General features: G+C 26.8%; 5 protein-coding genes across 9 annotated transcripts in view; 3 read left to right on the forward strand and 2 right to left on the reverse strand.

Annotated features, from left to right (window-relative positions):
- Positions 1-6,689, forward strand: part of Mcu (mitochondrial calcium uniporter) — a 37,909-nt gene extending 31,220 nt beyond the window's left edge. The window contains exons 3-7 of the mRNA XM_074247687.1: positions 3,166-3,336; positions 3,460-3,578; positions 3,726-3,872; positions 3,961-4,164; positions 4,306-6,689. Coding sequence (XP_074103788.1) covers positions 3,166-3,336; positions 3,460-3,578; positions 3,726-3,872; positions 3,961-4,164; positions 4,306-4,590 — 926 coding nt within the window. The 3' untranslated portion in view covers positions 4,591-6,689. The remainder of the gene's footprint in view (positions 1-3,165; positions 3,337-3,459; positions 3,579-3,725; positions 3,873-3,960; positions 4,165-4,305) is intronic.
- Positions 6,690-8,192: 1,503 nt separating this feature from the next.
- Positions 8,193-10,578, forward strand: LOC141530528 (2-aminoethanethiol dioxygenase). Its single transcript, XM_074247694.1, has 2 exons — positions 8,193-8,825; positions 10,001-10,578. Exons 1-2 carry the CDS (start codon positions 8,517-8,519, stop codon positions 10,394-10,396), a joined length of 705 nt encoding a protein of 234 aa, XP_074103795.1. The 5' UTR covers positions 8,193-8,516; the 3' UTR covers positions 10,397-10,578.
- Positions 10,579-11,439: 861 nt separating this feature from the next.
- On the reverse strand, positions 11,440-14,834 carry LOC141530526 (E3 ubiquitin-protein ligase MARCHF5). Of its 3 annotated transcripts, none has more exons than XM_074247689.1 (7): positions 14,567-14,834; positions 14,114-14,354; positions 13,855-14,017; positions 13,571-13,779; positions 12,656-12,974; positions 12,377-12,557; positions 11,440-12,296 (listed from the first exon to the last, which is right to left on the reverse strand). In XM_074247689.1, exons 2-7 carry the CDS (start codon positions 14,295-14,297, stop codon positions 12,141-12,143), a joined length of 1,212 nt encoding a protein of 403 aa, XP_074103790.1. In that variant the 5' UTR covers positions 14,298-14,354; positions 14,567-14,834; the 3' UTR covers positions 11,440-12,140. The 3 variants fall into 3 exon arrangements, with proteins under 3 accessions (XP_074103790.1, XP_074103789.1, XP_074103791.1); XM_074247688.1 differs by having other exon boundaries at positions 13,855-14,029; positions 14,567-14,833; XM_074247690.1 differs by having other exon boundaries at positions 12,377-12,542; positions 13,855-14,029; positions 14,567-14,831.
- A 304-nt stretch (positions 14,835-15,138) lies between these two features.
- Positions 15,139-19,359, forward strand: Pka-r1 (protein kinase, cAMP-dependent, regulatory subunit type 1). 3 transcript variants are annotated; one of them, XM_074247691.1, is made up of 7 exons: positions 15,139-15,418; positions 15,926-15,987; positions 16,045-16,288; positions 17,431-17,740; positions 17,942-18,208; positions 18,847-19,050; positions 19,122-19,359. In XM_074247691.1, the coding sequence occupies exons 3-7, from the start codon at positions 16,124-16,126 to the stop codon at positions 19,292-19,294; spliced, it is 1,119 nt and encodes a 372-aa protein (XP_074103792.1). In that variant the 5' UTR covers positions 15,139-15,418; positions 15,926-15,987; positions 16,045-16,123; the 3' UTR covers positions 19,295-19,359. The 3 variants fall into 3 exon arrangements, with proteins under 3 accessions (XP_074103792.1, XP_074103793.1, XP_074103794.1); XM_074247692.1 differs by lacking the exon at positions 15,926-15,987; XM_074247693.1 differs by lacking the exons at positions 15,139-15,418; positions 15,926-15,987 and adding an exon at positions 17,210-17,353 and having other exon boundaries at positions 16,273-16,288.
- Positions 19,360-20,349: 990 nt separating this feature from the next.
- On the reverse strand, positions 20,350-22,720 carry Phax (phosphorylated adaptor for RNA export). Its single transcript, XM_074247831.1, has 4 exons — positions 22,521-22,720; positions 21,811-22,417; positions 21,249-21,527; positions 20,350-21,159 (listed from the first exon to the last, which is right to left on the reverse strand). The coding sequence occupies exons 1-4, from the start codon at positions 22,569-22,571 to the stop codon at positions 20,897-20,899; spliced, it is 1,200 nt and encodes a 399-aa protein (XP_074103932.1). The 5' UTR covers positions 22,572-22,720; the 3' UTR covers positions 20,350-20,896.
- Positions 22,721-23,400: the final 680 nt, after the last annotated feature.

A 23,400-nucleotide genomic window follows, 5' to 3' on the forward strand; every position in this document is an offset into this window, starting at 1 on the left:
TTATTTACTATTACATGATTTCTACTGTACTGGTTTAACAAACGTAATTATTAAAAGTAACTAACGAGTGTTTGATTAGAATAATATCACGCGATAATGTAAAACGTAAAAGCTTGAATATAAATTCAGCTAGCTCTAAAATTATAATTTAATTAAAGGCAAAAGGGTGGCTGTTTTAACATACACAAAGTATGTTTAAAGTTTTGAATCACCTTAAATCAACTCAAGTAGATTTGAGTTGCACCTGGATAGACACAAAGGTTTATATTCAAGTCTTGAGTTCATATTAGCCTAAGTAGTCTTAGACATAAGACCGAGCCCCAGACCACAACCAGGAAGGAGAAGAACAAGAAGATGAAGAAAAGCAAGTAAAAAAACAAAAAAAGTTTCTTTAAGGATATGCACCCGACTACTCTGTAATCGCGATTAAATGAACCTTACTCAGACTTTAAAATTTTGGCATAAAAAATTCAATAGGAATTTCACGGGTAAATTTTAGTGCTAATAAAAAATTTAATTATCACTCAAAAATTTACGTTTTTAATATTAGATATTTGTTGAAAAAGAAAAAAAAACATGTTCGTTAAGGTGGAACGAAAAAAAGTATTTTTCTTATTTTTGGGGTAGAATTTATAAAAAAAATTCAATTTTTTAAAATAATGAATTGAATTTTTTTTTTTAAAGGATAATTTTTAAAACTATCTGAAAATTAACGAATGTGATAGTTTTCAATTTAACTTTCGTTCTAATATAAAAAAAAGAAGCATGTTATTTTTTTAAACTTTGTTTTTAATTGCAATAATAATCAGAAACATTTTTTTTTTCGCTCATAACTTTTAATTGACTTCAAAGGAGATACTCTAAAGTTTCTAGAATAATGAAAAAAATTTTATTATTTATTTTTAAAATCAGATGGGCCACTCCAAAATTTTGAGTAAAAAATTTTTTTTGGTTAAAAAATTATACTTCAAAAAAAATTTTTTTTCGCTCTATCCTATTGTTCATAAGTGTACATAAACAGTATAGTGCATAACCAAATAATAAACCTTTGACTTTGTTGTCGCTGTCTTTCATGAGTCCACAATGCATCACCCAAGTTGTTTGTCCCGCTTTGTACACCACCCATGATCGATTGCTTGGATCCAACCCCTCTTAAGAAAGACTTCAAGGGGATGAGAGTGATAGTTTGATTACACGTAAATTACCACTTTAATAGTATCTACTGATGACAGTGTGCCATTACAGTCCATTAATAGTGCAATTTCTATTGGCAATCCAAGATAATTCCATTATCATATCCTCAGCATTCCATTCACGGGTATTATATATTGAGTATTTGATTTACAATGTCAGTCGGATCCACTTTAAGACTCACTAGTTCAACACCAGATGGCCTGGACTCCCGATTCTTTTCACTTTTGGACACTTATTGTAAAAGTGTTAAGTTCAATTTTTTGTCCGTTTTCATTCAAACTTGAAAGTTTTCTTACGTTAATTTTCTCCAGAACGGGTCTTAGCTTTGTAGCTTCGACCCAAAATTCTAATCAAAACATAATTTACTACCGTAAATTCCTACCCATTATCCTTTCAGCTAAGAAGATTGTAATGGAATGATGCTCAGTACACATGCACTCGCTCGAAAGATTTGTGATCGCGTTATTATATGAATCAAGTAATATGTATTATCTCTCTCGAGTTATGATACCAAAGTAGATTAATTAAACGTGAAGAATTAAAGACTGTTTGCAATGACAGCATCACAGCTGGGTAAAAATTTACTAAAATTATTTTTTTTTTATATTAAATATAAACACAACACCAGTCGTAAGTTACTTAATTGCTCACAGTCTTGCGGTAAACTGATAAGGTAGATGAAACTAGTGTGAGAATTTGCGCAAAAGTTTAGCAGCGGGGGGTAATTGCCGATTGCGGCTTCTTACCACTTCCAACATCGAATGGTTCCACTAGATACACTTAACTTCCAGTACAGCATAAAAAGCCAGAGTTCCACTTTTCTCTGGTTGTCTTAATTATTAATTATAATTAATTATTAATACATTAGAAACTATTATGGGGAATAATTAACATATCCTTTCAGTATTTAAAATCATTAACATTTCTCTTTATTGATTTCTCTTGGGTTAAACATACTTACCGAATTTGTTTTTCTTAATTTATTCAATAAAAAGAAGATTATATATGTGATAGAGTCAGCTCTACACTATCAGCCACATTTATGGTAATTTGATAGTAGTTACCGGGTAAATAAGTAATTTGTAGATAGAGCAAATCAACCCTCTTCTTTGTGGAGTAACTCGGAGAAGATTGATATGTGGATAGAGTGTAAAGGCAGAGGAAATTGGAAATATATATAAAGCCTTGAGGGTATAGTATAACATATATAGATACATACACCGGAATTGATTAAAAGCCTCTTTCGCGGTTCCGTTCTGCTTCCGTCAGAAAAGATCATCGAACAGGCTATAAACATATAAGTGACTATACCAACAATAATAAATAAAATATCCATAGCTGCGCACTGTGTATGTACATAGATAGATGCAGTAGTTTATTCTCATTGCGAGTCTACACACTCTAATACCTTTTACTTAAAATCAACGGGCTCTTAACCAGGTTATACGGACTGACTACCGATTGCGCGATTATCACGCGAGAATTGACTCGGCTCGTTTCCTCTCGTTTGACTATATTATTCTCTATTCAATTTTATTCTCTATTATATTCTCTGTTGTTCAACCCCATGTTATGTTTACATCATCTGCGACGAGCATGTATATTATGTCCATCAATCTTCAGTCTGTAGACTAACTTAATAATAATATTCCTTGCCAGAATTAATAAGAAATTTCACTTTATTTTACTAATTTATTATTATTATTATTATAATGGCTGAAAATTAACAGGCATTTAATAATTTTTAAGGGTTTTCTTACTAAGAAATTATTATAAAAAAAATCTAAAAGAAAAATTCGACTCATGTCAAAATTATAAAAAATTATCATTGCAAATTTTTGAAAAAAATTTTTTACATCTTAATTTATTCAATAAAATAAAAAATAATAATTAGATGTCTGCCGATTCCAACATTATAATATTCATTAATAAACATAAAATTAATTATTTATAATTAAAATATTTTTCAAGGTGTGACAATTGATTTCCATCGAGGATTCCCGCGAATCACGGTACCTCTGCCATCACGAAAAGAAAAGTGCATCTTCAGCCTCAAACCAATAACTCACACAGTGGAAGATTTTATTCACATGTTAAAAGCAGAAGACCGTGGAATAGACAGAGCATGTGTTACGACATTAGGTATGGTCAATTTATCAAACTTTCAATCTTAAATATCATCTTTAAATTTTTATTCACTTATTTTTACATTTGTAATTATAATTAAATTAATCAATCACTAAAAAATATTTTTTTATTTTGCAGAGGGTCTCAGAATATCCAGTCATAACACGATAGAGTCACTTTTAGAGAGCGACTTTAAACTAGTCATCAACGACGTGACTTACGATGTCTCGCCACCTGAACAAGAAAAGTACACCATGGTAAGTTATTGTAATCGGCTATTCCTGACACATTCAAGTTTAGCATAAAAAGTTATCTCTAAACTGTACTTTCTTTTAAATTAATAGAAGAAATAAAATAAATAAAGAGTTTCAATATAATAAAACTAAATTTGAACTATATAATAGGAGACGATGCAAAAATTGTCGGACGTTCAAGTTACGGTGAGCCAACTATATGAAACTCTACAGTGTACCGAGCACAATTCGATTTTAGAAAGAGAGGTGATAGCTGAGCTGGAGCAGGTGATATTGGAGCTGCAGCCACTAGAAGAAGTTTGTTGTTTTATTTTTAATTATTACTACTATTAAATATTTAAATGCGCTATTTGGATAATTAATTAATTTTTGAATAAATTTTTAGAAAAAATTGGAGCTGGAGGTGGCTGCTGAAAGACGAGCGAACCTTCACTCTTGGATAGGACTCGTTGCCATGGCTGTGCAGTTTGGAATCCTTGCAAGGTTGACTTGGTGGGAGTATTCGTGGGATATCATGGAGCCCGTGACCTACTTCGTAACATACGCTACGGGCATGCTCTGTTATATCTATTTCGTCGTAACAAGACAAGTGAGTGCATGTGCAATGACGATTGATCATCCCCATGAGCATATAAACAGGATATATTATTTGAATTAATTTTATTTAGTAAAATATATTTATTTAAAGAGTAATTATATTTATTTATTTTTATTTTATTATTTTTTTCAGGAGTACATGCTACCAGAAGTTATGAACCGACGGTACTTAAAAGCATTTCACAGACGAGCCAAAGCAGTGGGACTTGATTTAACCAGGTACAATATGCTCAAGGATCAGGCCTACGAGCTTGAAACAACTCTGAAAATAATTCGTGGTCCGTTGTGGAATCATAAGAACAAAGTCGAGCAAAAATTACGTCAAAAAATGAGATCAAGTAGCAGCAGCTCAAGCTCTAGTTCACGTTCTCGCTCACCAAGTTCAAGTCCTAGTCCCGAAAAAACTAAACCCACGTGAATTAAATAATTAAATATAAATCTTTGACGACGTAATTATTTAAATGATAATTATGACTAACGACTGGCTTTATTTATCTATTTTTTTAAAGCACCTACGATTTTATTATTGTAATTATTAATTATAATTATTATGTATGTTTAACGAACGCTCAATCCCGTAGACACTATACATCGAATAACATTTAATAAATTTATTGATGATAATTGATAATGGAAGGAAAAATTTAAAGATCAATTACTATTATTGATAGAGTCCTCAATGGACTTTTGGTATCGATGAATAGAAACTTATTCTCCATAATTTGCGCATATCTCCAACAATCTCTTTTAAGGCTTTGTCTTTAAAATTGACCAAAAATATAATAGTTAAATTAATTATTCCGCATTGTCTGTGGAATTAATCTCACCCACGGGGCCATTAATAAATTAATCAACTCGCTAAAGATGACATTTCTCATTATAAATCAATCAATTCAATATATTATTGTAATCATCAATATTAGTCATATTATTATTTTTATTATCGTTGAAATAGTTTTGAATGTGATTTAAATGTACTTCGATAAATATGATCTTCCACAAGTTATTAGCGATTATCATTTATACTTCAATTATTATTATACTGATTTTCATATTATATAAATAGATGTTGGTTGTAAGCGCATATAAACCTCACAAATATGATTTTGTAATACTAAATTATTTAAGTAGTCGTTATAGTTCAACTTAAAAATGATTTATTACAATTTTTAAATATAAATTTGAAAAATAGTCTTCAAATAAAAAAAAAAAAAAAAAAAAATTTGTAAATAAGTATGGTTATTATGAAATCATGTTTAAGTAAAATATTTTTAATTTATTCTTAATTGTAATTATTATTATTATTATTATTATTATTATTATTATTATTATTATTCTGATGAATATTGTGTTTGACGTCACAAATTGTTGTGCCAATTTTCGTGGTTGTTCTAGTCGAATTTTCATATTATTTTCTACCTCGAAATAATAACCTCGTATATATTATTGATGTCATCATAACGAAGCTCTAATAGAGTTATTAAAGGATTAAAATTGACGCTCTATTAATCAGTAAGAAAAAACATCAAGGCTTATCAATTATTACTGTATACAGAATTAGTGTTTTCTTTTTATTAATTATTAATGTTCTTTAGTTTATAGCCTTCTAACATACACTTGTCATAATCATAATTAAATATTTAACTATAGATTTATAAATTTTAATGTTAATATTTTAAACTTAAAATTGTTAACAAAAATAATAGTCTTATACTATTCTGAAATTTTTCTTCGTCATATATTATTATACTATAGAAATATCTTTCACATTTTATCCGTCCGCGTCTGGATACGTGATCTAAAACCGGCATAATTAGACAAGCACAATGCTTTTGCACAAATAGAAACAATTAAAAATAACTAGATTAAAAACTTAAAAATATATTGGTATGATTTTTCTAGTTACAGAAATATGTTTTCTTTAAAAATTTAAATTTAAATAAAATTTTAAGCCGATAATAGATAATCAATTTTAATAAATCATCACAATTCATGACTCATTTACGCACTTAGTCTCGCACTCAACTTGAACTTTTATATAGGATTAATTGTTATATAAATTTCACTGTAATCAAATAATTATACTATTATAAAATAAAAAATTATAATGACAGAAGAAAAACTCTTACAACGTAAATTAAGATATTTATTTAAATTAATATACATCGCACAATCTTCACGCGTTCATTTATATTTGTATTTGTGAGTAAAAATAAAACAATTATTGAGTATGTTAAGTAAAAAAAGAAATTATTTCAGCTGTTAATCATTATAATTAATATATTAAGTTGTAAATTGTATTTATATTTTTGCTATATGTGTATTTTTCAGTTAGAATATTAAATAGAAAAATAAATTGAACGAAAAAAAAATATGAATATTTGTTAAATTTGAAATCTATTATTGTAAAATATGACATTATAGTTTGTCGATAATTGAATACTTGATAAATCAATAGGGAGATATAATAATGAATTAATAAATGCACATATTTTGGTGCCAACACCACTAATTAAAGTCCATTAGTTTTTTATTAAAAATTTATTTTCAAATAAATGTTTTCCAATAGAAAAAATAAACTGATGAATAAATGTAATAATTTTAAGTGAACAAAATGCAAATTACAATTGTAAATTAATATTAGTTGTATTGTTTTTAGTCTTGCAAACACTCTACGTCACAGCTATTTTAACTCGAGCTTGTTTAAAAAATGCCTAATATAAAATTAAAAAAAAAAAAATAATTTTAGATAATCAAATTGTTGTTATGTTTACAAATAAAATAATAAATTGTATGTAAATAAGTAAAAATAAATTAAGAAAACTAAAAGCTTCGTGATATTGTCAAATAAAAATAAATAAAGAAATTAAAATAAATGAATATTGAACTAACTATTTAGGTCTTCGATTGCGAAAGTACTATTATTAATTATTAAAAATGCTTTATAAATTATTACAGTAAATAACAATAGTTATTCAATTAGTTATTAAAATTTTTAAATTATTCTGTATTTGTCCTCTGTAAATGATTTTCAGCTTAAAAGGTTGACTATCTTTTATTTGAAAAATAAATTATTCCCTTTATAAATGAATTTAAAAAATTAATACTTTAAATATAATTAATTTATTTTAAACCATTATTTTTTTATCATGTACAAAAATAACTAAATTTTATCCATGCTTCATAATATCGCGTTACTGATGCCATAAGGGCGTATAATAAAAATCCTATTTTTTTTTCTAAGTCCAAAAAAAATTTTTAGTTTGGAAAAAATTTTTTTTTTACATTTCTTCATGTTTCACACAAAAATACATTGATTCCGAAAAAAAAAATTTTGCATACGCCCTTATGGCATTCGAGGTGTGTTTATTCGTAACAAAATTCATTTATTCAACGGTGAATCTTAAATTTTTTTATTTTAATCATATTTGCTTATTGATATTAATTTATTTATAATTTAACTTGAAACCACAAAAATTTATATAAAATTAAATAACTTTTAATTTTTTTCCGACAATAAAATTACAAGTAAAAAAATACTTGAAAAAAATTGCATGGATAATTTTAAAAATTTTTTAAATGTGAATTTTTTCTTCCAATTTTTTTATAATAATTTTTTCAATCAAAAAAATTATCAAAATGTTTAAATGTCGGCTAAAGTTATTTTTTAAAAATTTTTTAGCCTTTTTTAACATTCTCTAGTATTCCTGCTCCTCTTTACATTGATTTTTTAATAATTTCATGAATACGAGCACTTGTGACTATAAGTAACAGTATTAATTAAATTTGATGAAAAATAAAAAATAAAAATAATTTTATGAATGAAAATTTGTGACAGGTCTTAATATTTTTTCGACATAAAAATAAAATTTTATGAATGCTAAAACTAGTGAGGTTCAATTCACCCGCTGACAAAAAAGTTACCACGCATGTCTTTATATTACACCTGCTGAAGCAGTACAGTTGATTTGATTACATATGAATATCTACATACATAACTATACAGTATAACCATACATATTATAATAATAAAGTTAGCAGCTGTTTTAAATCATCTCTACTTGTAAATATATTGAGTAAATCTTTCAATAGAAGGGTCATAATAATAACAATAATAACAATCAGCCAAATATTATCAGACTAATCCTAATCAGTGTTTATTTAAAAAATAAAGATATCACCTTTGGTTGACTGATGTATCAAAATATTAGTTCTAAACCAGCAAATATCAACATTGATACAAATTATTTTCTCAAGTGTTCTCGAACAGCCAACTTGTTGATTAAATAATAATAATAATAGATTTATTAATTACAAATCTATATTAATAATAAAAATTGTTTGATGAGAATTCAAATGTCTCGAATAGAGTTATTGTGGAAGCAAGCGCTAAAAACATTCACTGGATGTGAATCTGCAGGTTATAAAATGTGTATAAATAATTTTGATAAACTCCACAGTATGATAAATGATATCAAGGCTGAGGATGTGGGTGTTGATAAACGAGTACTTGATCATGTTGAAAATGATGTTGCACCCATGTGCTGTATTGATATTTTTGAAAACAATGATATTACAATCGCTATTTTTTTATTGAAGCATGGGGAAACTTTACCTCTGCATAACCATCCTGGTATGCATGGCTTATTGAAGGTAATTTATTTGTTTATTTGTTTTTAATATTATTATGATATAACACTGAAGTTAGTCGTCAGCTGTTAATTTTTTTAATAAATTAATTACAATAAAAAAATGCTTCTGAAAATTTTCACTTGTGATTTTTATTAATTTTCACATGTGAAACTTTTTAAATTAATTTTTTTTTAATGACATTAAAGTTAGCAGTCACTATTTAACAAAAAAATTACATTTTTAATTTTTTTAAATTTCTACATGTCAATTTTTTTTGCCATAATTTATTTGTTAAAGAAAATTCTAAAAATTATTAAATATTTGCTAAATTTATTTCATTTTTTTTTATAATAATTAAATTGCTACAAAATTCTAAAAAATTTTTAATATCTGTCAACTTCAGTGACATATTATGACACCTGATGATTTTTAATTTTATTTAAAAAATACATTGATAACAAAAAAATGTTTTATAAAAAACGCAATCTTAGGTTTCTAAAATTTTTATTCAAATTTGAGAAAATTATTACAAAAAAATTTCACAAGTAGATTTTAAAAATTATACGTATAATTTTTTTTAACTTGTAATTTAATTGTTGAAAAAAATCAAAAATCGTTGAACGTCGGCTAATTTTAGTTTTATATTTTTTTTTTTAAATTAATTATTCGTTGAGTAAAATTGTCAAATGTCTCCTAATTTTAGTATCATAAATCAGCAAGTATCTGATCCATCTTTTAATTTATTCAGCTACTAAATTAGTACAAAAAAATTAAAAAAAAAAAAAATTGTGCAGATAACTAGTTTTGTTAAATTTCTACATGTGGAAATTTTTTTAATTTTTTAGAATAAATTTCTTATTAAGAAATTGTCAGATGTTTATTATTTTAGCGTATCATTATTTATTGCTATAATTTCCATAAATAAGCAACATTTCTTTTTTTATATTCAAGGATAATGGCCCGTTAAATTTATTCATTTTACATCAATATGATTCAGCATTCAATGAGTCAATATACGTAGATAAGAATTAATTTAAAAATGTCATAATAGACACTAAGTTTTTTGACAATTTCATAAAATAACATCAGTCATGGTGATTTTGTAATTTTCGCTTGAATCATAATATTTATTTTTTAAATAAATAAAAATTATAAATTTATTAAGGTAATTAAATATTTTAATTTTTTTGTTGCAGGTGATTTGTGGTACAGTTAATATAAATAGTTTCACCCCATTTCAACCAACTGAAAATTTACCAAATAGTACAGAAGTAGATGCACTGAAGCATCCATCAAAAATAGTTGAAATAAATGATCCAGCATGTGTATTATTACCACACGACCAAAACTTGCATGAAATAACATGTGTCAAAGGCCCAGCAGCATTCCTAGATGTCTTGAGTCCACCTTATGAAGGAGTATCCAATCGAATGTGTACATTTTTCAAGCAAATACCCACTTCAGCATCACCATCCTCGCCATCGTCGGAGTCGAAAGATAACTCACCGATAAAAGTAAAATTGATAGTCACAGATCAACCTCCGTGTTTCTACTCCACTAGTCTGAGATATCTTGGGCCTCCACTGAGGTGATCATAATGGAAGTGTTGATATATTAATTACCCAAAGCATTTCCACTAAAAATTTGCAATATTCATACCCTTCTGATCGTTTAGATTTGAGATAAAAAAACCCAGTTATTGACACTGGCCTAGTTAATGACACTTACAATTTTATTTCAATTAAAAAAAAAAAAAAAAAAAAAAAAAAACAAATCAACTCTAATAAATTAACAAATATAATTTGTGAGTTATAAATTTTAAGAAAATTGGTTTTTTGAGAAAATTTAATTTTTTTAATTAGAATTAAATTACAAGTGTCAATAACTGGGTCTTTTATCTTATTTAATAACTCTTTAGATTTTAAATAAAGCTAAGTACAAAAACTTTAGCATCTACTTAATTAACAATTAATTTACAGTTAAATGACACTTTAAATAAAAATTAATTTAATTTTTTACGTCAGTACTTTGTTATAGTACAAAAATTTAGCAATAAATATAATACTTAGATTACTTAATTCTAAATAAAATAAAGTAACTGGCGTGATATAATTTTTTATAGCTTATACGTTAGTGGTTATATTTTTACGAGTGTGATTTATTTTTGTTATGGGCAGTGAAATTTACAATTATTACACTTTATAAATTAATAGGAAGACATTAGAATCATTGAACTGTTTATATAAGTTTTAAATAATCCAAAATACATTTACCAAAGGTTTATCAGAAAAAAAAAACTAATATTTATAGTAGCAATTAAGTTATCATAACTATCATTCAAATTTTTTGATAAAATGACACCATATACTAAAGTCTTAAAACATTCTAGGCCAATTGACCATTTAACGTGATAAAAAATAAAATAAATTTCAGTCACAAACTTGATCGATGTAAATTTGTCTTTAATAATTTTATGTAAATAAGTTTAGTGTAAATAAAATAAAATATAAAATATTAATAGTTAGCAATCAAATGTAATGATAATTAAATACAAGTTAATAATTAAAGGTATTAATATTAGATATCTTAAAAACGAAAATGCCTTATAAAAATAATAAATTAATATTTTCTCATGTGATGATAAAATAAATAATTTTATTAATAAACAAAGTTGAAATTACAAACATTCATTAATAATTATACATCAGCAATCCCGAGCACCCTTAATTAAAACTTTACACGTTAAATGATAAATTTTAGTTTTTTTCTTTTGTTCCAACTATTTTTATTATTTATAAACTATAATTGAACAGATGATAATTTAAATAAGTTCATTCCATTTGATAAGAGTATTATTGTAAGATTATAAATAATTGCTGTAGAGATATAGAATTAAAACAATCAATAAACAATACAAAAAAAATATAATTTTAACTATTTATATATTGATATTTATAAATTATCAAATAGGGATAGAATTTATTCTACTATATCAGTGATAACTACAACTGGGATATTACCTATTGTGATTTGCTTTTTTTTTCTTTTTTAATCTATAACCTGTTTCTGCAGAGATAATAATTATAAAATGTTTATTTACAGCGTGATTTTCTTCCAATCCTTTGTTTCTTTTTTCTACAGTCGAAATATTCAAATTTCCACAAGTCCATATACATAATCTTAGTCTTGTCAAGATTTATTTTATACTACCAATTACCAATACAGCAACTCGTACATCGGAGATTGACAGTTAGATACATAATATATATAACTCCATTTAACATGAATTCTATTTTTATTTATTTATTCATTCATCATATTTTTAAAATAGTAAATTTACGTCTGACCATTTTCAGTGTTCTGTCGTCGTCTGTACATAGCTACATTACTGTCCGTATAATCCAGTATGCGTCTTTGACATTGTCTCACATACTGTTGTTGCTTGTGATATATCTTAAATGCTCCTTTTATCGTAATAAATGCTACGCCACCCTGTAAGTTAATTAAAAAAAAAAATTTTTTTAAAATATAAATTCATTATTTTTTTAACATTAAGTAAAATAATTACTTACAAGGATTGTACGTTGAAAATTAGAATTTATACTTTCGAAAAATATTTTACCACAAATACTAGCAATAGTAGGAAGTAAAAGGGCACCACAAATAATTCTCGTTGCACAAATTGGATCTCTCATTGGTGGTACATCTTGCGATTGAATTCGTTCTTCATCTGAATAACTAAAAATCAAAAATCTATTTAAATAAACTATAAATTTCAAAATCTGTGTTTGATTTCAATAGTCCAAATTAAAAAAATTTTTAATAAAAATTATTAAAAGAAAAATAAATACCTTTGAGGCAAAAAATGTCTAAGAATTGGAACCTTGCAAGCATATCTTCTAAGTAACCTCAAGGCTTGATCTTCCCATCGCAGCATTTTACCAAGAACAAGTATGATGGGGATTGTTGGCAACCCGACTAAAAGTACTAGAGGATCATACGACTCAAGAATAGATACAGCGTCTTTATAACCCACTACTTGCATCACCGTAACAGCTCCATATGTCACAGCAGTCCAATAAATTGAACCTACTACTATACCAGCAGCAATAAACGGACACACTCGAAAAATTACACCGTCTATTGTATCCAACACTACGACTAAAGGACCTGAAATAATGATAAAATATCAATTATATGTAATTGAAATATTATACTAAAATAAAGTCACTATGTGAGTGCCGTGACTTGTAAACTATAAAAAAATTAAAACTTTGCTTTATTAAATAATAAATTTTGTTAAATTGCACTGAAATTTTTTAACTATTGACGTTTTTAAAGATATAAACTCATCTCGATGTTACACTCATCAAGAGCTTTCATTTGAGTACCCACATGCATTTTTGATATATTTTTCATATATACATATATATAACATATATAAATATATAAAAATTGATGTGGGTATTCAAATGAAAGGTCTTAATGAGTGTAACATCGAGATGAGCTTATATCTTTAAAAATGTCAATATTTCACAAAATACAAGGTAATTTCATAGGTATGTATCTAGAGATAGAGCATTTTCGAATGCAGCCTAAATATTTATCATAATAAATTGACTATTGGTGAGAATGATATGAAATCTTGAAAAGGAACACAAAATTTTCCTCATTCTTTTAATAATATAGATTTCAATATTTTAGAAGTAAAAATCCTGACGATTGGACAAGTTAAAAAAAATAATATAATTTTAAAATTTACTTACCCATATGAGGATAAACAATAATATACTGTGTGTTACATTGCGGGCATGCAACATAAACTCCAGCTCTACCTTTTTGTTTTTCATCAACCCATCTCTGTATACATCCTTGATGGACCCATTTAGTAGTACCTCGGCAGTGACATGGCTTAACCCACGAAGCTGTTGCATCATCTTCATCAGTAGCAAAGCATACCCAACAATACCTTTTGCTGAATAATAAAAAATGAGTTTAATTGATGAAAGAATAAAAAATTAACAAGCAAATAAAAATTTAATATGCTTACTCTTCGTCAGAACTTAATGTAGGCGCACTAGCAGACGTTTGATTGGGTGATGATGCTCCATCAGTAACATCCCCCGAAGACTCATGCTCTGTTACGTTTGACGTTGAATTAAATGTCGGCTCATCTTCTGAAGACATTGTTGCAGCGTGTGTGTCTGAGGGTTCTTCAAAGGTCGCTAATAATTACTCAGTATTCAATTAAAATATAAAATACAAAATTTAAATTCAATTAAATGGATTTAATAAATCCGACTAATTACCATTTGTCGAATAACTACTCGATGGTTCTGATCTAAAGCTATTACTAAGCCCTCGCAGTATTTCTATCCGGTATCTCGTGGAACGTGATCCAGCTGTTGCTCCAGTGGTTTCAGTTCGTAGTGCTCGTCCTCGATTGTCTCTGCTTTCTAGACCATTTGATAACGTAGAACTATCTTCGGACATTGTATTTTTTGTCGTTGAAAATTACGCTACTATTTTCTCTGATGAGTTGTCATTGTCCTGCAACATAATTAGTGAATTTAAAATGAACATTCGAATAAATCGATGAAAAATAATTACATCATAAATTTTTTTAATCAGCTTAATAATAGTCACATTATGTTATATAGTTAATTAGATTTCAATTGTAAAAGAATTATACAATGCGCAAGTTTTATATCTAATAGTAATAATAATAAAAATAAAACTAATAATTCACATATGTAACATACCTTATTGTGTATATACTTGGCGATAATTTTCAATGCGCAAAAATTTATAATGATGATCAGGCGTTTGATATTAACTCTAATTGCAGCATTCGATTTCGTTGCATTTAATTGTTAAACATTAATTGTAGTTTTTTATTACCAACACTTAACAAATAAATAAAATAAATATTATCTGAATTTTGATAAATAGAAATTTATGCACGCCAAGCAAGATTTGTCGAGGTAAAAAAAATTTTTAACTTTTTTTTTTATATATTAGTATGCATAGTGAAGTTTGCAATTTATCAGTATATACAACTCTGGTGCTTGAAGTTAACTGCATGGCTGCAACAATTGCTTTGTACGCATGCGCTTTATTATTACTAACTTGTATCGATAATTTACCGATTATTTTTTAATATAACTGATGAAACTTACACTACCGTGCATCGATAAGAAAAAAAACTCTAGGAACATTGAGCTGTGTCATTGTAAATAATTATTTTTCAACAGTTGGCTCAACTCACTATTATTGATCTTGACATTTTATTTTACACATTATTGCATATCTTTATCTTCGAGAATGTTAATGACAAATATATAACATTAAAATAAGACTATATAAATAAAGAAAATAAAGTCTTGCGTGTGTAGAAAAATAGTAAACATTAATCGTGATTGGTAAGTCTTGCCAAACGATAACGACGATAGGTTCATTAAACGATTTCATTGACAAATAAAATTATAACAATTGACAAACTCATTAAATGTCGTTTTATATATTATACACCTACGTAGTATGTAAGGTAAACACATACATGAGTTTATATGTGACAGTAAGTTCGTACGAGTAAACATTGTATATTTTTTAATGTAAGTGGATAATTTTTTTTATATGCCTAACGGTTTGGAGTTTACATTAGTTAGTAACTAATAAAATAGGTATATACAAGTACACATGTACTTAGTCATAAAACAAGTGTACGTAATAAGTAATATGGATTTGTCAATAACATGTTTGTAAACCCATTTTTTATTTTTATGGAATGTATAGTTAATTAATATTTGACACAAGATAAATAAATAATTAGCAATTTTTAATAATAATTTTAAAAATTTGTAAAAATGAATTGGGTGGATTTATAATGACTCTACACAGGCATAATTCAATAACATTGTGTAAATTTAAACATTGCATCTAATATTTTTAGTGTAAATTCATTAAAATATAAAGATTAGGAGTGAAGTGTATTGAAATATTCAAAAATTTCATCTTGTATTTAATATTATTATTATTATTATTATTATTAATTATTATATAAATGATAATTTTAAAAATAAGTACAATTAATTTGCATATTTATTTATTTAATGTTTTAGTGATATTTATATGAAAATTTAAGAACACACTTGGTAGATATCTTTGGTTTCATATTATTGGAGTACGTATATATAATATACAATAGAATTGAAAATATAATAATTAAATGTGGTAACAGGTGTAATCAGACCTCATCAGGTGTATTATCATAGTACTAGTGTATTGAGAAGTAGATAGTTGGTGTTGGTGATTAAAATATGGCTGCCAATCTCGAAGAGGAGCAGAGTTTACGCGAATGTGAAGAATACGTCCAACGACATAACATTCAGCAAGTTCTTAAGGACTGTATTGTTCAATTGTGTGTGGGGAGACCTCAAAATCCGATACCGTTCCTGCGTGAATACTTTCAAAAACTTGAGAGGGTGAGATATTTTTCTCAACATTTAATTTCATTATTTTTATTTACTTTTTACTCATTTAATTTTTAATTTGTTTCAGTTACACTTTTAGAAATTACTATCACTTGTTTTAAATATTTAATAATTAATATTAATATAAAACAGCGAGCTTAGCGAAGATTTATCGAGATAATCAAGAAATTAATGTTGCATTAATATTGACGTTGGCAAAGAGTAAAATAAAATGCACGTGCGCGTGTCACGTACTCATATATATATATATATATATATATATATATATATATATATATATATATATATATATATATTATTACTTATCTCTGTCATCATCAACGTCATCACAACCACCATCACCATCACCATCGTGCATTTCCTTACTTCCTATATAATAACAATTGTGTACATATAATACACTTAGCTGTGATGAGGTTTTAAAGCATACGTATAGATAGACGTAGTATGTCATATGTCATGCAGAGGTGGATTATGATCATTATGATACACCAGGACTGAGTGTATCGTTCATGAGAGCAACTAGAGGGTTTTACGGTTATTGTGTGTAAAATTCTCGAAGGGGATTGACGGTCTAATCTTAGAATATGCTCAAAATATAACGAGTGACATGTTATATTAGCCAACAGCTACAATATCACACAAGTAGAAAGGAGGGAGAAGAAGTGGTCGTGTGTTTTTAACGTAATAACATGAAAATATGGAAACTCGATTTCATATTTTTGCCTCTTCAGTATTCTACTGCGTACGCGAGAGACAGTTTCATTATTAGTATACTAAATATTATCGCTAAAATAATAATAACTTTTTAAACAAATTATATTTTTTATTGATGTTCTTTTAATCATAACAATTAGTATTTGATAGATACACACACGCATAAGTCACTTACTCAATTAAACTTTGTTCCAGTTAATTCAATTTCTCCTCGGAGTATACTACTTTTATTTAATTAGTGAATCGTGTTACTGATATAGACTCGTGTTTCAGTGGCATTTTCTTACCTTAATATTACCATATTTATCTATTTAATTGTTAATTGTTATAATGACAGAGGTATTATTAATTAAATATCTTAAATTTCTTAAGTAAATTAATGTTTAATTTAATTTTTATTGTGTGGATCAATATAGGAACAAGCGCACGATGCAAAACAACAAATTGCGGCAAGTCCCGAGGACATTGAGGATCTTCCCGCGGGTCAGCAAGGTCCTCAAGTTCCGCGGCGCCGAGGTGGGATATCTGCCGAGCCAGTGTCTGAGGAAGATGCGACGAGTTACGTCAAAAAAGTTGTGCCCAAGGACTACAAAACTATGGCTGCGTTGAGTAAAGCCATTGCCAAAAATGTTTTATTCGCACATTTAGATGAAAATGAAAGATCTGATATTTTTGACGCCATGTTCCCTGTTACTTTTCTACCTGGAGAACTTATTATTCGCCAGGGTAAATACATTTATATTTAATTCAGCTAGATTATTTTAAATAATATTATTTTTTTATAAAAAAAAAAATAAAATAAAATAAAAAACAATATGACACGACTAACGCTAAATGCAACAGCTAATAGTCAATAATTATTTATATGGAAGATGACCTTTTAATTTTATGTAAGATGATAATTTAATTTTTTTTTCTCATGCACAGGCGATGAAGGAGATAATTTTTATGTCATTGATCAAGGAGAAGTTGAAATATTTGTTAATGGAGAATTGGTAACCACAATCGGTGAGGGTGGTAGCTTTGGTGAATTGGCGTTGATCTATGGGACTCCACGTGCTGCAACAGTACGTGCTAAAACGGATGTCAAACTTTGGGGTATTGATCGTGATTCTTATCGACGTATTCTCATGGGCTCTACGATTAGAAAAAGAAAAATGTATGAAGAGTTTTTATCTAGAGTATCCATTCTCGGTAAGATTTTTAAATAAATAAGTTATTAATATTAATTATTTTAGATAATTGGCTATCCAGTCTAATACAACAATTTTTAAAATTTCTTATTATTATTTATTCAATTGGCCATGAAGTCAAAACTTCTTGCGGCTATTTAAAATTGATACAAAAATTTTAATATAATATATAATATATAAAGTGGTGTATTAAATACTCAATTATCATTAAATAATATAACAATGAATACATATTGTGATCTATCCAATTCTAAAAAAAATTGATAACAAGTCGTACGAAACTCCTTAAAGGTTGCTAACATCGTACAATCAGCTGGCAATTGATTCCAGATTTTAATCGAAGATATTAAAAATAATTTTTCATACTTAACTGAATGATAAATCAGTAAGTCAAGATAGTCTTGACGAATATCTCCTCAAAAACAATCTTATATATTGTTAGCCTGTATTTCCCTCCAGGCCTAAACAATTTATACCTAAATTTGCCATTAAACATGAATTTGACTGAAAAAATAATTCCAAAAAATAATTATTAAAGTATACCATCGCCTTTAAAAAATGTATTAATATATTAATGATATTTTTTTTTTTCGGTCAACTTTAATAATTATATTCGGGTTTGGTTTGTTTTAATTTTAGAGTCACTTGATAAATGGGAGCGGTTAACGGTAGCAGATGCCCTTGAACCAGTTGTTTTTGAAGACGGTGAAACAATTGTAAGACAAGGAGAACCTGGAGAAGACTTTTACATTATTGTCGAAGGGACAGCTGTGGTACTTCAGCAACGTAGCGAAGGAGAAGAACCAACAGAAGTTGGAAGACTTGGTCCATCCGATTACTTTGGTAAATTATTCGTAATTATAATTATACTTTATTAGAACGAGTTAAATGATTAAATTATTTTTTTCGTGTAGGTGAAATTGCATTACTGCTGGATAGGCCACGTGCAGCAACGGTGGTAGCTCGCGGTCCATTGAAATGCGTTAAACTTGACAGAGCACGCTTCGAGCGGGTCTTGGGGCCGTGCGCAGATATTCTCAAACGAAACATCACTCAGTATAATAGCTTTGTTTCACTATCTGTGTGAATTATGCATGAAATTTGAATGTTATATGCTATTACTAAAAATAAATCTTAATTCGTTTATCGTAATTTTTATCAATTCTTATTTTGTTATTATTATTATTATTTCATATTTATTTATATTGTACTGGAAATTGGTACACAAATACACTGTTATGTTATTTTTATATAGTTAATAACTATGAAAATTATTGATATATTTAATAATCGTAGTAATATTAATATGTAACACGAATGCTCTTATATTGAGCTATTTGATTAATAAATTGATTTTTAATGATAATTTGTGAGCAAATAATATTGAAATTAACGTATTGTATTTTCAATTTGGCCTGAGTTAAAAAATTTTTATCATACAAATCTTCAATTACTAAACTATCGTTTACTAAATTCAAAACTCAAGTCAGATTTTAAAAATCTAAATTAAGATGAACAATTATTTTACTTGTAATTTGGTTTTCTGTATTCGAATTTAATACAACAAAAATTTTGATCCAAATTCATGTACCAAGTTCAGAGTTGTTGAGAAGATAACACGTTTGCTGCAACTACTTCCGTAGGTATTTCTGGAATATAATTTGAATAGATGTCATCAATATCAAAAAACCGACCTAACAAAAATTTGGACATCCCAACTTTATTCATTATTCCAAACTCTTACTTGACAATGTTTGGCACATTGTATAAGATAAAATAAAATAAATTATTAATTTCAATTTAAATAAAATAGTTTGTAAGATTTTTACAAGTAGTCTTTAAAATTTTTTAAAGCATCTGAATTTCATTTGTAAAAAATTTAAATAAATAGTTTTTTAAATATTAAATTAATAAATTGAATATGGTAAGTAAAAATTGAAAAAAATACTTGACAACTAATATGAATTTTTATTAAAAATATTAATTAATCAATAATTGTAAGGGTTATTTCAGTTCAATTTTTTATTTTATTAAATATTTATAAATATTGAAAAACATTGATTTATTAAAAGTTATAACGATTTTATTAATTGAATTACTAGCTACAAATATAAATTTAAATAATGAACCAAAAATGAATTTTAATTTTTTGACATCAATCAAGGAATATGTTAAAAATACGTATTACATTATTACAAAACTTTTGTTTCTTAAAATAAAATTTAAAGTTTTATATAATTATAACTTATAACTAATTAAAATTAAGAAAAAGTAAGACAAAAGATTTATGTCAATGCTTTAACATTCTAACTACTTAATAGTAAAACCAGTATTATTTTAGTTCTTTCAATATATTATTTTTCATAATTTCCAAGTGGTTAAACTATAAACTTAAAAACTTCAATTCTGTTGAATATTATTTAAAAAAATATATTCAATAACATGAAAAATTGTTGAACCTCAATAATACTGGCATCAAGTTATTACTTAATAATTTTTACAGTTATCATATTTTATAAACATATATAATATATAATTGTAATTACAAAAGAGTGAGAATGTTATAATTAAAAATATAAACTTTTCTTGAATTTAATAATAACAATCTCATAATAATTTTCACGATCATATTTTTAGACAAGTGACAGATAATTAAACAGATGTTATTATAAATTGTGCGTGTGTAACTTTAAAACATCTCCATAACATCAACATCTACACCAATATCAAGAAAGTCGTCGCTGTAATCTTGAACTCGTCTTTGATTGGGAGCACTATCGGAATGGTCAGGATCGTCAGTAGCTGGGCTTGGTGGAGGATTTGATACCGTACGTTCGGAGTCTATTGGAAGTCTATCCATGCCTTCACCACGTCTTAATCTTGCTTCCTCAGCTATTTTTGTGGACAACTCAGCTCTTGTTAACAATGCTGGTAAATCATTTTCTGAACCATCTTAATTTTTAAAATGAACAAATCGTTAGTTTGCTTACAACAATACCAATAATAAATAATAAATGATAATATTTATATAAATTACTTACTTTCCAAACTTTTCATTAATTGATTGGATTTTTCTCGTAACCTAGCAGAATTAATTTTCTTTTTTGTATGATTAGCCTCTTTTTTATCTAACGAAAATATTTCGCGTATTTGTTCCTGAGGTATATGTTCATCATTTTTAACAAGATAAAAATAAACACCACCGGGTGTTCGTCTTCTTGATCCATTCATTATTAATAAGCCACCATCTTCTTCGATTTCTTTTGTTTTTTTATAAAACTCAATAGACTTTTCCTTACCAATAATATCAACTATTCGTTCTGAAATAAAAAAATATTCAATTTATGACACTGAAGTTGACAGACATTAAAATTTTTTTTAGAATTTTTTACCAATTAAATTATTATAAAAAAAATTAAACTAAAAAGTTTCACATATGAAAATTAATTCAAATTACAAGTGAAAATTTTTAGAAGCATTTTTTTATTGTAATTGGTTTATTAAAAAAATTGTTAAAATTAACAGCTGTATTAACTATAAAAATAGTTTCAATTAATATAAATAAAATAAGATTTTAAATAAGAACTAATAGAAAAAACTTACTAATAAGAGCATCCTTTTTTTCATTAAGCTTTTCAGCTATATCGTTAGCAACCTCAACATCTGTTGACTCAATACTTGTTTGCAACTCTAAAATAGTTCTTACAGAACCTTTTTGATTATCAACATCCATTGAATTAGATCGTTTACCAAGTCGGAGCTTGACATTACGTCTCTCAGTGTGTGTTCTTTTATTACTTGTTCTGTAAGCCACTTCTTTCTCTTCATCAGAACTCACGTTATTCGAATGTTTATTATATCCATTCAAACGAAAGTGTCTCGGTATGTCGTAGTTCTCAACACTTCTGCCTTGATGCAGTTTTCTCGTCACTCCACATGAAACCAAGTTCTCAGTCAATGCTTCCTCTTGCACTTGTGTACACCATATTTTATATTTATTTGGTTTTTGAGAAGAATCAACCTTACGTCTACGTGCTTTCAATTTGGGTCTCTTTGTTTTAGCCAAATGAGAGTCTGAATCACTGGCAGAGTCTGCAGATCCGTCAGTATCTTCACTGTCATCGCTGTAATTTGGCTCGATTATCGTTTTAGGATTAGACGTTGTCTGTGGCCTCTTGAGAATCGTGTAAGTGTCAAAGGCATCAATCGGCTGTAAATTTATCATTTTTTAAGCAAAACAATTTTAAAAAATAAATAAATCAGTTATAATTTTTTTGAGGTTACTTAATTATGAAATATAAACGTTATTTTACCTCCTCATCAACAACCTCACCATCCTCTAGGATTAAAGGTTCAGTTTCCATTATAAATCAGAATTTTTTTTTATTTTAATTTATCACCTTAAACTATTTTTTTTTCTTTTCAATTATTTTATTTTGTTGTTCAAAAAATATTATAAAATGCGTAAATTTAAAACCGCTTTGGCAGGGAAATGTTTTATGAACGAATACGCAATGACACCATATACATTATATGTCATGTAGTATGTAAGTATGTATTTATTAGCATAAGTGAGTACATGCATACACATTTTGTGGTATGTGTAAGATTTTCAAAATCAACTACTTTAGCTATGTATGGTAATGATGACATTAAAGTTTGCTGTCATTTGACAATTTATTAATTTTTTTTAACTAATAAATTTGCTCCAAAAAATTGCATTCGTAGTTTTTTTTAATTTTTTAATGTCAATTTTTTGTATAAATTTTTTTTTGCCATAATTTATTTGTTACAAAAATTACAAAAATTCTTAAAATTATCAACTATCGGCTAAGTTAATTTTCATATGGTAATGATATATCTCTTACAACTTACAAGTTGTATTTTTTCCTAACCTATTAAATTTGAGTTTTTTCTTTGCTTATTACAGTTTGAGAATAAAAAAAATCAATTATGATTATACAAAAAAAGAGCAAGTATAATTTATGTACTACAATTAATTTATATGTTTGGACACCATATAAACAAACTTTTAAAAATAATTAAAAAAATATAACACTGAAGTTGACAGATATTAAAAATTTTATAGCAATTAAATTAATTAAAAAGTTCGACGTGTAAAAATTACAAGTGAAAATTTTTATAAGCACTTTTTTATTGTAATTAATTTGTTAAAAAAATTTTAAAAATTGA

The sequence above is a fragment of the Cotesia typhae genome, unplaced genomic scaffold (genome assembly GCF_013202065.1).
Source record: "Cotesia typhae breed Kobodo isofemale line unplaced genomic scaffold, CoteBio_Ctyphae contig_5, whole genome shotgun sequence".
NCBI classification, from domain to species: domain Eukaryota; kingdom Metazoa; phylum Arthropoda; class Insecta; order Hymenoptera; family Braconidae; genus Cotesia; species Cotesia typhae.

Bases quoted from the DNA above. Each gene is read 5' to 3' on its own strand.
- LOC141530526 (XM_074247688.1), bottom strand. From the start codon at position 14,297: ATGTCCGAAGATAGTTCTACGTTATCAAATGGTCTAGAAAGCAGAGAC. The intron at 12,975-13,570 runs GTAAGTAAATTT...TCATTATTTCAG, and splicing joins TATTGTTTATCCTCATATGG to GTCCTTTAGTCGTAGTGTTG. The intron at 12,297-12,376 runs GTAAGTAATTAT...ATTAACTTACAG, and splicing joins ATTTTCAACGTACAATCCTT to GGTGGCGTAGCATTTATTAC.
- Phax (XM_074247831.1), bottom strand. From the start codon at position 22,571: ATGGAAACTGAACCTTTAATCCTAGAGGATGGTGAGGTTGTTGATGAG. The intron at 22,418-22,520 runs GTAAAATAACGT...ATAAATTTACAG, and splicing joins GTGAGGTTGTTGATGAGGAG to CCGATTGATGCCTTTGACAC. The intron at 21,528-21,810 runs GTAAGTTTTTTC...TTTTTATTTCAG, and splicing joins AAAAAAGGATGCTCTTATTA to AACGAATAGTTGATATTATT.
- LOC141530528 (XM_074247694.1), top strand. From the start codon at position 8,517: ATGAGAATTCAAATGTCTCGAATAGAGTTATTGTGGAAGCAAGCGCTA. The intron at 8,826-10,000 runs GTAATTTATTTG...TTTTTGTTGCAG, and splicing joins GTATGCATGGCTTATTGAAG to GTGATTTGTGGTACAGTTAA.
- Pka-r1 (XM_074247691.1), top strand. From the start codon at position 16,124: ATGGCTGCCAATCTCGAAGAGGAGCAGAGTTTACGCGAATGTGAAGAA. The intron at 16,289-17,430 runs GTGAGATATTTT...GGATCAATATAG, and splicing joins ACTTTCAAAAACTTGAGAGG to GAACAAGCGCACGATGCAAA. The intron at 18,209-18,846 runs GTAAGATTTTTA...TTTTAATTTTAG, and splicing joins ATCTAGAGTATCCATTCTCG to AGTCACTTGATAAATGGGAG.